At 40.7% G+C, this 13477-nt stretch overlaps 1 protein-coding gene across 1 annotated transcript in view; it reads left to right on the top strand.

Moving 5' to 3' along the window:
- LOC142748978 (organic cation/carnitine transporter 2-like) overlaps positions 1-13477 on the top strand; it is a 62173-nt gene that overhangs the window by 38402 nt on the left and 10294 nt on the right. The window contains exons 5-7 of the mRNA XM_075856448.1: positions 6428-6554; positions 6639-6739; positions 12924-13138. Of these exons, the coding sequence (XP_075712563.1) occupies positions 6428-6554; positions 6639-6739; positions 12924-13138 (443 nt within the window). The remainder of the gene's footprint in view (positions 1-6427; positions 6555-6638; positions 6740-12923; positions 13139-13477) is intronic.

The raw sequence follows: 13477 nt of genomic DNA, 5'->3' as shown, positions 1-13477 counted from the left end.
AAGAATCCAGCCTCGGAGTCCAAATCAAGGTCACAAAGACACGGAAGTTCATCAGTATCACACGTGGCATTATCTCTAAGAATTTAGGCCATCTGACATTTATTTCTACACAAAAATCCAATATTGGTTAATGACCAATAGCATTCATATATGATTTAGTTCCATCCCAGTAATAAAATGAGCTTAATCAATCACATTAAAACATCACGTCCTAGTATATGAACATTACTTGCATAAAGAAACTACGGAAGCAGATCCATATGTGGCCTCCGGAAATGCTCTCGAGCCGCCTCCATTGGATTTAAAGTTCCAGCTTCATTAGAATGGTTGTTTTGAGAAAGTGGAATTAGAAAAGACGCTTAGTCTCATTAAAATATAAAGACCTTCTCTTTGAGGCCTTAAAAACTTCGGTCTGTAATTGACTGATCCAAAACATCTATTTATTAAGGGCTCTTTCAAACGAGCGCGATTCTCGTCCGTGTGCTGTGCATGAAAACGCACAGCACACGGACCCATTGATTTCTATGGGGCTAGTCACACAAGTTTCCGCACGGCGTGTGTCCGTTGCGTGAAGCTCACTGCATGTCCTTTATTGGTGCATTATCACACACCTAGTCGCCCATTGAAATCGATGGGGGCCTGAAAATATCGGACCGCACACGGACGCACATGTTTCACACCATACCAAAGAGAAAATAGAGCTTGTAGTCAGAAAATATAGAAATATATACATTTTATTAAACAAAATAACACACATTTAAAAACACATGATAATGAAGACTCTAGTACTAACACTGTGGTACATGGTTCAGCACGGAGACATACTAGATAAAGCGGTATACTGGCATAGAATGCAGGCTATATACACTGCCCACATAGATACTGCACTATCACATCAGATGGATTGTGTATTGATTGCCCATAGTGTCCTCACAATCTTATAAATTTAAAGGCTAATGCCGGATAAAGGGAGGATCAACAGGGGGCCAAACAATTGTTAAAGTGAGCAATATAGCAATGCAAGCTTACCCATTTGAAGGAATGAAAATTGTCTATGCACATCCGTGCAGAATCCACCACAGGGAACCCCAACGCGCGTTTCGCTGTTAATGGTTGCTTCCTCAGGGGGTACATAACACCCAACATGTATATGGTCCTTATATAGTGTGTATGTTGTGTCTCAATTGAGTCCACGTCAGCGCCGAGACAAGGAGCGGCGCTTGCCCGCTGACGCGACCGGAAGCGAGGCAGGCCCCACATCCGCCCCCACATGCTGGAGCGCATATCCGGAGTCCCGACGCGTAACGGGAGTTCCGGACATGCGCAGTGCATGTATTGGAGGGGGCAGGGCATCGCCGCAAGCCGCAGCAGCAAGCAAGCGCACGTCATCAAGGAGGTGAGTGGACTCAAAAGTAGAAAGATCAAAGTCCCAAACATAATGCATAATCGAATCTATCATTCTTAATAGTTCTGTCCGAGATTTAATGTGACCCTAAGAAAACCTGATAAAGTATATAGGATATGAATCCTCAATTAGTGATACTAATAATATGTGAGGATACACAACAATGGAACAATAAAAAAGTTTTGTGTAAATAGACAGAATATATATATATATATATATATATATATATAGCATCAAAAAAGTTTTAATAATATATAGGATGAGTACTACATAAGTGAAAAATAAATAGATATGATATGGCAGCGCACATACACAGTATTGCGTTGGCATAAATTAAGTGAGTGAAAAAATAATAACAACATATAATACCCCTAACAATAACATAATTGTGATAATGTTGTTAAAAAATTATTGCCAAATACATCATAATATATTACCCCAAATGAAGTGTAGGGTCAAAAATGAAAAAAGGAAAAATATAGTTTTATGTACCTAAAAAACGTATGTGAGTGTATGAAGAAGTGAAGAAAATTCCTTTCCCCACTATATCAAAGATAATAGTGAAATATATAATACTACATATACAAATGTATCCAAATAGTTAAAAGGTTGAAATTTTCACATAACAGACTTAGCATAACTTTTGGACCTATTGTAATTGAAGACAAATTAACATCATAATAAGCCATTAGATGCATTATACAAGGGACACTACCTAAACAAGCATAATAAGACACACTAGCGCCATCTACAGATAATATTACATCACTGCATAGCAATGGTTGTATCAAGGAGAATCACTGTATCTTCATTATTCGTAGTCTTTTGTTCTCCTAGAAATTAGATGGGTCGCATCATACTTCCACCATACAAGGTAACCAGACATATGGGAAGAGTAGAAGAATATCTAAAAAGTAAAATTACAATATAAAAACATATAATTAATAGCAGATAAACTCAGCAGTAGGAATTAGAGGAAAGGGGCAAAACTCAATGTCTCATTCAGTCCATCAGGTTTCATTGATCCCAATAGGACAATCCATTTGCACTCCTTTTGTGCAAGTGTCTTCTTCACATTGCCCCCCCTGATGCCACAGTGTACTTTCTCAATCCCCCGTATTTGTAGTGTTCTGGGGCTACAGTCATGAAATATTTTGAAGTGTCTTTAATTGTGTTAGGTCCTCAACCTCTCTTGCCCCCATAATGTCACGTACGTGTTCCCTCGTGCGGACCCGTAATTCTCTGGATGTGAGTCCTATATAAATCTTGGAGCATCCGCATGTGGCGTAGTACACCACATGGGTGGTACTGCACGAGATGTACTCCCTAATTTCAAAAAGCCTTTTGCCATCAGCCGTTGAGAAATCAGTTGCACGGCAAATATTGGCACAGGATTTACAATCTCCGCATGGAAAACAGCCCTTTCTGGGTCCTCGCGAACCAAATGGGCAGGTTTGTTTAGGTACATAGTGGCTATTGACAAGAAGATCCTTAAGATTTCTTGCTCTTCTTGCTGTCATTAGAGGTCTTTCAGGTAATCCCTGTGCCAGCTGTGGTTCAGATCTCAAAATAGGCCAGTGTCTAGTTAGGATGGTTCTCATTGCATCCCATTGCCCATTAAAAGTTGATATAAATCGTACATGTTGCTCGCCAATATTTTGTTTAGATTTAAAGAGGTCGGTACGAGGAGTAGATCTTGCTCTCCTGTATCCTCGCTTGATGTTCCTGTTGCTATATCCTCTTTCTCTAAATCTATTGGTGAGATCAGTCGACTGCTGCTCAAATAATGTCTCTGAGGAACAGATCCGCCTCATCCTGAGAAACTGACCAACCGGGATGGCTTTAATGGTGGATGGGGTGTGGGCCGATGAGGCATGCAGCAAAGCATTGACCGATGTAGTCTTGCGAAAAACATCTGTATGTAGAAAGCCCACAGTATCTGTGAAGATCTGTATATCTAGAAATTCTACACGATGTAAATGATGTTTATACGTCAATTTAATATTGAATGGATTATCATTCAGATGCTGCATAAACTTCATCAGCCCAGACTCAGATCCTTGCCAAATAAAGAAAATATTGTCAATATATCGTGTCCAGGAAAGCACGTTTCACACATCAATTACATTGAATAAAAAAGAAGTGCTTGCAAGTGCATGAAAAGCACATGCCACACGCAAAGCACACTGATGCAAAAACGCAACACACGGACAGATTTACGCACGTTTTTTACGCGCGTAAATCTGTCACACTTGTGTGAATGTGGCCTAAGACTTTCAAGGTTTGACATGTAATTACAGATAATTATTAACTCTATACTACGGATTTTCCTACTGAATGATATAATAAAATCAACAATTATTAATTACTCCCATACTTTTATTTAAAAAAAAAAAAAAAAACATTTTATTTTTTGAGATACAGCTTCTTTGTATCTTGCATGCATAGAAGCTGTATCATTCTGTCTTAGTCGATTCCGTCAGGTCAGCGGGACTGACGGCTTCGGTGACAGCGGTTCTCTGACACACAGGATCCAGCTAAAAAGTTTCACGTCTAAGTTCCTAACTTAAAGGGGTTGTCCGAGATAAAATGACTATGTGTTAATGCTTGTAATTTATAAATGTAAATACATTGGAAAATGTAAGTATATTACAAAAGTGGCACCGTTTCCAGATCCTGCTGTGGGGTACTTGACGGGTGACGTCACTCTCTGCACTTGCTCTGCCCGCTGTGTTGATCTTCAATTCTTTTCTGGGTATACGACATGTCACTTGTGACGTGCCATGTATGGGCTGTTCTGCTGCACAGCCCGTAATGCGCATGCGCGGTCCCATAGCATGCGCGTTACAACAGAACAGCCCATACACGGCACGTCACAAGTGACGTGTCGTATACCTGGAAAAGAATTGAAGATCAACACAGTGGCCAGAGAGTGACGTCACCCGTCAAGTATCATACGGCAGGATCTGTAAACGGGGCCACTTTGGAAAATGTAAGTATATTACAAATTTATTTACATGAATAAATTACAAGCATTAACACAAAGTCATTAAATGTCGGACAACCCCTTTAAATGTGATCGATATTAGCTGGATCCTGTGTATCCGAGACACGCAGGACCTGCTCTCAGCCAAGTCATCAGGTTCGCCGAACTGACAGAATCGACTGAGACAGAACGATATAGCTTCTATGCGAATACATAGAAGCTATATCTTAAAAAGGGAAAAAATTAAAATATAAAAAAGTTCATTTGAAAGTTTGTTAAAAACACAAAATACTTTTTTTTTTTTAAATAAAAATAAAAAACAAAAGGCTTACATAGCCTTCAAGACTGAATTCACAGGCTGCAGAATTGTGGTGCGGACTCTGCACCCCAAATTCGCAACAATATACTGTACATTGCTGGGGTTTTAGGCTTTGTTCACACAGTGCAGATTTTAAGCCAAAACCAGAATTGGATCCAGGAGAGCACTGATACGTTACTGATTTGGGCTTAAAAAAAATATGCAAAATCGGCAGTGAATCTGTACAGTGTGAACAAGTCCGTATAGCTGAAAAGAAAATTGTCACGGAAAAACTAGAATACTGCGGAAATGCATAACATTTCCACAGCAGATTTCACCTATTCAATGTTATAGGGTGAAATCCGCTGCAAAATCCATATGCAAACATGCAGATTTTGCTGCGGAATCTTGATGCAAATTTTCCTGCCGAGTGTGGAGGTAACCTAAGTATAGGTGAACCTTTGTGAACAATAGTCTATCTTCTGACATATAGAAACAAGTCAGAAGATTTTGGGGGTCTTGATTTTGAGGGAGGATTATGCACCCATCAGTGTCTCTCGGAGATATGGAGCGGCCGAGTGCACTCACTTGACTGTTTCTGAGTATCCGATTCTCTTTTATGAATTGTGAGTGCACGTTTACAGCCACTCCTCTGCTGGGAATATTAGAAATGCACCCCAATTCTCCAGATTGGCGGTTGTCACAGCCAACCAATCAGACTTCTTGCATATTTAGTTGATACGACGTGAACAATTTTGGTGGGAAAACCTCTTTAATCACTTTGCAGTACATTTTTTTCAATACTCCTTTCAATTTGGTTTCAGGTCACACTTACTATTCTATGGGTATGTTCACATGTGAAAAAAGAAGTGGCTGAAAATTATGGGGTTGTTTTCAAGATAAAACACCCTTTGATTTTAAGCATTTTTGAAGCTGAAAATTAAGTTTTTTTTTTTTTAATTTGTAGCTTTTTTTAAGGCGTTTTTGGTAGTGCCAATGGAAGATCCTCTCCAAAAACACCTCAAGAAGTGACATACTACCTCTTTGTATGAGGCTTTTATTTTACAAGGCGATTCTTTAACTCAAGCAGCATAAAAATACGCCTTGTGAACATCACAGTGCATTTCCCATTGAAAACAAAGGGAAACTGTTTGCAGGCTTATTTCAAGTGTATTTTGGAGCGTAAAACGAGTCTTTTACGCTCCAAAATACTGCGTGTGAATATACCCTTAAGGTATGTTCACACGGCTTGTTTTCAGACGTAAATCGGGTGTTTTACGCCTGAAAAAACGGCTCCATTACGCCTCCAAACATCTGCCCATTTCTTGCAATGGGTTTTACGCTGTTCTCCATGAGCCTAAATTTTACGCGTCGCTGTCAAAATACAGCGCGTAAAAAGACGCCTGCGAAAAAGAAGTGCATGTCACTTCTTGGGACGTTTTTGGAGCCGTTTTTTCATTGACTCCATTGAAAAACAGCTCCAATAACGGCCGTAAAATACGCCGCAAAAAACACGAGTTGCTACAAAAACGTCTGAAAATCAGGAGCTGTTTTCGCCTAAAAACCGCTCTGTATTTTCAGACGTTTTTGGTCACTGCGTGTGAACATACCCTAAGAGGTAGAATTACAGGTTGGACTTGGTGGACCGGTTTCTTTTTTTTCAACCTTATCAACTATGTAGAACTATGTAAGTGCAAGGTAAATAAGAATACTACTGATTTTGTTCTCTTCCTTGCAGGATTATTCCTGAATCTCCACAGTGGCTAATCTCTCAGGGTAGGATAGAAGAAGCAGAGGCTATAATAAGGAAGGCTGCAAAACAAAATAAAATTCCTGCACCTGCTGTCATCTTTAAAACTGCTGAGGTAAAGTATGTAATAGCGTCTGTGTGGAGCGGACACATTCCTCCCTATCATCTGGATTTATGGGAGTATATTATCTCTTCATAGCTGGATGACACCAAACCGCGACATAACGTACGATATACTATCTTGGATCTAGTGAAGACCCACAACATACGAATCATCACAGTACTTACCATCTTGGTTTGGTAAGTTCTGTCTTTACATATGATACTGAGCAAATTATTGCATTACTAAGATCATCTAACATTTGTCATAAAGTAGGCGACTTACCCAGGGCCAGATTAAGAGTACCGTGGGCCCCGGGCAGCTCACAAAATGTGCCGCCCCCCAACCGAAATCTGAAGACCCTGTACCATATATTTGCAGATTTCTGTTTAGGCTGCAACAGATTTGGCGCAGTTTTGAATTTGCTGTAAAAGCAGAATGAGCCATACAAAAGAGAAAAAGAAGAATACCTTGAGACACTAAAGCGGTCAGGAGCTTGAAATTGTTTGTGGTTTTCCAGGAAAAAAAATCTGTGTGAGAATATAACCTTAATGAACCAGTGTCTGTTGTTTAAATCTACATTTACCTTAAGATAAGGTGAATATATACAGAACCAAGTTCAGTGCATATCTTACAGCACCAGAACCAAGCTCAGTACATATCTACAGCACCAGAACAAAGCTCAGTACATAAATACAGCACCAGAACAAAGCTCCGTATATATCTACAGCACCAGAAAAAAGCTCCTTACATATCTAAGAACCAAGCTGAGTACATAACTACAGCACCACGCAACTAACCCTATTTTCCACACTACTAACAGAAGGAATTGAATAGTTCTATTCACATAAATCCGAATAATGAAAATAATCTTTATTAACCCGGTAGTGACTTTATTAACCCGGTAGTGTTTTTACGGCAACCATTAACGGGCTTTATTCCAATGTAGTAGCCTTTTTACGGAGCTTCATCGGAATAAATAAACAAAGCGGGAAGCAGTTAAATCTCCCTGCTCTCAGCTACCAAAGGTAGCTTAGGGCTGGGAGCAGACCTGCTCGAAGTGACGAGATCGAAATCTGTATCGATCCCATTTGTTTAACCTCTCAAGCGGCGCTCAATAGCGAGCGCCACATCTTAATGGTATTGGAGGGAAGAAGGGGGCTTGGTCTCTCACCCCACCGGCACCCTGCTATACGATCACAGGCTGCCGGTGTCTTCTATGGCAGCCAGGAGCCTAATAAAGGCTCCCAGGTCTGCCTCTATCTAATGCCTGAAAAAAAATAGTAAAAAGTTACACATATTTGGTATCGCCGCGTCCATAACGACCCCAACTATAAAGCTATTAGATTATTTAACCCGCTCGGCGAATGCCGTTAAAAAAATAAAAAGCAAAGCAAGAATTGCGGAACAAGTTGTATTTTTTAGTAGCATAGTTTTGGGGTACATATAACTTAGACTAATTTTTATTAACTTTTTGTTTGGGGAGGGGGGGGTGGCTAAATTTCCACCGTTTACCGTGTGCCATAAATAACACAATAACTTTATTCAGCGGGTTGTTACAATTGTATATGGTTTTCTTATGTGTTTTACTACTTTTACGCAGTAAAAACACTTTTTTTTCAAAATTTGTTTTTGTGTCTCCATATTTGAAAAGCCATAACAGTTTTATTTTTCTGCCAATGCTGTATGAGGGCATTTTTTTGTTGGATGACTTGTAGTTTTTATTGGTACCATTTTGGCGTACATGTGACTTTTTGATCACTTTTTATCACATTTTTGAAAGACAAAGTGACCAAAAAATAGCAATTATGTCGGTATTTTTTAGGTTTGTTTTCTACGGCGTTCACTGTGCGGAATAAATAACATAATATTTTTATAGTTCAGGTTGTTACGGTCGCAGCGATACCAAATATGTATGGCTTTATTATTATTTTCAATAATAAAAGACTTGATAAGGGAAAAAGAGCAATTGTGTTTTATGTTATTACTTGAAACTTTTATTGTATTTTTTACAACTTTTTATTTTAACTTTTTTTATACTTTTTTTTTTTACACTTTACTTTAGTCCCACCAGGGGACTTGAAGATCCAACTGTTTGTTTGATGCTCTAGTACATTGCACTACCTATGTAGTGCAATGTATTAGAACTGTCAGTTGTTCACTGACAGCAAGCCGATCAGGCTCCGCCTCCGGACGGGGTCTAATCGGCTTCCGTAATGGCAGATAGGAAGCAATTGTTAGGTCTCCTGTTACCATAGTAGCAGCCAGATACAAACTACTTTGATGCAGCGATCGCATTGGATCGCTGCATTGAAGGGGTTAATGGCAGGAATCTGAGCTAGCTCCGGTTCCTGCTTTTACAGTGGGATGTCCGCTGTAACATACAGCGGACACCCACTGCTGATGACGCCGGCTCAGCTTCTGAGCCGGAAGCTGAGCCGGCGCCATCTTGCCGATGGAACCGAAAGCCTTTTGGGCCCCGCCCACGAGCAGGGCATAGGAGGATTCCGTTGCTGGCAGACCGGGAGGTAAGTATTAGGCCTCCGATCGCCTTTGCAGCCACCGGCAACCCAGCGATCACGTTGCTGGGGTGCCGGTGGCTATAAACTCCTCACATGCTGCGATCTCTATTGAACGCAGCATGTGAGGGGTTAATCGGTCGGATCGGAGGCTAGCTCCGGTCCTGGCCGATACCTTAGGGTGCCAGCTGTAACATACAGCTGTCACTCGCCAGTGATGTCGCTGGCTCAGCTCCATCTCCTTCACGTACAGTTACGTGGAATTGCGTTAAAACACCAGTTCCCATCACGTAACTGTACGTGAAAACGCGGGAAGGGGTTAAGGTTTAAAATAGGCTGGTCACTAAGGGGTTAAATGCACGTAGCCTATAGTATAAAAACCCACAGTAGTATTAAAAAAAAAAATAGCAGTGAGTTTAAAGTGGCAAATAAAGCGCAAAATCATTATAATAACTTATTTGCCTAAATGCACTAGAAATATTACACATTAAATTCCAAATCAAAACAATAACAACTTTTATCCGTTTTGTGTTGGGCTACATTCACATGAGCGTATCAGCTTCTCGCACGTGAATCTTATCCGTGTGTGTTGCGTTATGCATCTGTGTGCTTTGCGTGTGGCATGCGTTATTCACGCACTCGCAAAGCACATCTTTTTTTCAATTATTATTTTCAATTGGGTTGATACGCAAATCACGCACCGCACACGGATGAACATCCGTGTGCAGTGCGTCGTTTTCACACACACATTGACGCATCAGTATAGGACATGCAGTGAGTTTCACGCAGCGCACTCTCGCTGCGTGAAAACTCATGCATGTGTGAACGGCCCCATTGAAATCATTCTGTTCGTGTGCTGTGCGTGATTTCCATGCACAGCACATGGACGTTATTCACGTTCGTCTGAATGAGCCCTTAATCCCTTACAGAAAGTAAAGAAAAAGGAATATTAGGCTGTTCAAAAAAATAGCAGTGCCAGCATTTTTCTTTAACTCCAAAATGTAATGTATAAACTGAAAAAATGTTTCAGATTTCACTTTACTGAACTAACATTTAGTGGCATAAACATTGTTTCTGAGAACTGCTCGACATCTGTGTTGCATGGAGTCGACAACGTCTGGCACCTCTGAACAGCCATCCAGTCCAGGAAGATTGGGCGACATTCCACAGTTCTGCATTTTTTGGCTTTGCCTCATAAACCGCATTTTTGATGTCACCCCACAAGTTCTCTATGGGATTAAGGTCAGGGGATTGGGGTAGCCACTCCATTACCTCAATCCTGTTTGTCTGTAACCAAGATGTTGTTCACTTACTGGTGTGTTTTGGGTCATTGTCGTGTTGAAACACCCATTTCAAGGGCATTTCTTCTTCGGCATAGGGCAACATGATCTCCAGTATTTTGATATATTCAAGCTGATCCATGATCCCTTGTATGTGATAAATAGGCCCAACACCGTGGTATGAGATCCATCCTCATATCATGATTTTTGCACAACCATGCTTTACTGTCTACACAGTGTACGGTGGCCTGAATTCAGTGCTCCGGGGTCGTCTGACATACTGTCTGCGGCCACTAGACCCAAAAAGAGCAATTTTGCTTGCGCATTGCCCTCATTATAATCCGCCCCTGGGCTTACTGCATTGTGAAGTGCTGCGTCACAGCAATAAATGATATGTTACACTTCTTTCACCTATTCATCTGCACTACGAAACACCTGCTTTACTAAAACCACTAGAGCCTGAGGTTATAACACCATTGTTATAACCACATATCAGACTGACTGCTTGTGGCGCCAGCAACATCTTTTATGTCACCGCGACTTTTTGATTTTCATGTTATTATTACATTGTTATTATTGAACTAGAAATTCCTAAACAAAACTTACCAGCGTGTCTGCAGAATACAGTCTGGGATTTTGCAAATACGCAGAATTATATAGTTCCCTGATAGGCTGCATAAAACAATGGGGGAGAATTTTAATCTCAAGTGCGTTGGTTTAAAAAACGCGAAAAAGGTGCACATTTTCTAAAAAAATGTGGCACATCTTGGGCTGTCCTAAAGCCAGAAAATGAAATCTACACCTGCTATTGCGTCGCTTTTGGCTTCATTTTCTGGCTTTTAACTTAATTTGTCAGACCACTGTTGGCCCTGCCCTCTCCCACTAACCCATGCCCTGAGAAAATTAGCAAATTATAACGCAAATAGGGCATGCCATAATTTGCGAATCTTCTATGCCAAAATACTGGCATAAATTTGATCAATTCGCCCATTGCGAGTATTCTGCTAAAGGGTCTAAATGGATCATACTAGGAATTCCAGTTAACTTGCAGTCCCACAAGTGAAGCTTCTTGCTCAAGCACACGAACTCCGTACACTATTGTACAGGCTCCGTTGGGTGTGATAAGTATGGAAAAGGAAAATATCTCCTCACATGTGGAGTCCAGTGGAGCATGACGTGTTTTTTTCGGTCGGTATCTTGTAGAAGTAAAAATCAAAGGTGTAGAGGCCCCTTGCACCTCTACGAAAGTCTTATTACGAAGTTGTAATACGGTTGTGTGCATGAGACCTTAGAGCCTACTTACTGTACTTGCTATACACTGTGGTTAAATACATGTGTGATTATGAATATATGACTATAGAGGGACTGGCTGCCACAAATGGGCTCTTTAAAGGACTACAGTAGCCACCACTGCATTAAAGGGAATGTGTTGCCAGAAAAACATGTTTGTTTTTTTTTAATTAAACATTTAGTGTGTAGGTGATTAAACATTGTTCAAATTTTTTTTATTTTTTTCACGAGTCAGGAAATATTATAAATTAGATTCTAATTTATAATATTTCCCATTGCTGGTCACTAGATGGAGCTATTCCCAAAATTGCAGCATTGCAAAATTGGGTAAAAAGCCCTCGCTCTAGTGAGCTCTCAGCATCCCCCCCCCCTCCTTTATCCTGGCTAGTGCCGGGATAAACGAGGGGTTTGAACGGTCTAACCTCCTACACTGTGTGTCGCCATTTTTTGAGCTAACACACAGTGTAGTAGGTTTACATACAGTAGTAAACGTACACAAACACGAACATACATTGAAATCTCTTACCTGCTCCTGCCGCCGCGGCTCCCTCCGGCCCGTCCGCTCCGTCTGCTGCCGCTGGTCCAAGTGCACAAGTCCGGAAGCCGCGACCGGAAGTAGTAATCTTACTGTCCGGCCGCGACTTCCGGTCCACAGGAAAATGGCGCCGGACGGCGCCAATTTCAAATTGGACTGTGTGGGAGCGGCGCATGCGCAGTTCCCACACAGACGGCGTACACAGAAGTGGATGGGACGGGACCCGTTCGCAGTCCCTATGGGACTGTGGCTGCCGTATTCCATGTCTGTATGTGTCGTTAATCGACACATACAGAAATGGAACAAAAAATGGCAGCCCCCATAGGGAAGAAAAAGTGTAAAAATAAGAAAAAGTAAAACACAAACACACAAATAAATATAAACGTTTTTAATAAAGCACTAACATCTTTAACATATGAAAAAAAAATTTGCAATTTTGCAAAATTCCAACACTCCACCAACAATTTCAGTGAAGGCAAATCTTCGGAAATTCTTGATCTGCAAGTGTCAGCAGAAAGCTGCAACTAGCATTGTTATGTAACAGCCAAATGTTATATTAAGCAGCTTCTTAGCAAATATCAGAGACTGGCAAATATTAATAACAATGGGAGACTCAACCGCACTAACCTCCCTTTATCTAAATACTTCAGATATAGGAGACAAAGATTACAATGAATTACGGATCAAATATACTACACAAGCTGCCTTTGACAAGCGTCTATGTAACATCGTGATAAACTATCTAATTCTTCTTTTCTAGGTTGATTGTGTCCATTGGATATTTTGGCATTTCCCTAAATACCCCAAATTTGAATGGGGACCCATTTCTGAATTGCTTCCTCCTGGCTGCCATTGAAGTTCCATCATATATCATAGCATGGCAGCTTCTTAAATATGTACCCAGGCGCTATTCAATGTGTGGTACAATGCTCCTTGGTGGAGTTGTGCTGCTTCTTATACAACTTGTTCCACAAAGTAAGTTTTTTATATTTAGAGTGAATTCATTCGGTGTGGTTTTGCAGTGTTTTTTTACCGCCAGCACTGAAATCGCGTGCATGTTTACAATGATTTGCAGTGATTTCGCATATCTCTGTAAAACAGAATGCGTTTTTCCAGTGTGATTTTCGGCTGTGTCAACAAAAACGCGGCAGAACCACACCGTGTGAATACACACAAGCTATTTTATGCAATATGAACTTTATTAGTAAGATATACCTGCAGTTTACTGGGATTTTCCTTCTCATAGTATTCACATGCTGGCCGTGTGTGTGTGTGCGTGTGTGTGTGCGTGTGTGTGTGTGTGTGTGTGTGTGT

Source organism: Rhinoderma darwinii, chromosome 3 (assembly GCF_050947455.1).
Source record: "Rhinoderma darwinii isolate aRhiDar2 chromosome 3, aRhiDar2.hap1, whole genome shotgun sequence".
Taxonomy (NCBI): Eukaryota; Metazoa; Chordata; class Amphibia; order Anura; family Rhinodermatidae; genus Rhinoderma; species Rhinoderma darwinii.
Note: the sequence above shows the minus strand (reverse complement) of the source record. Positions and strands in the feature narration are given on the sequence as shown.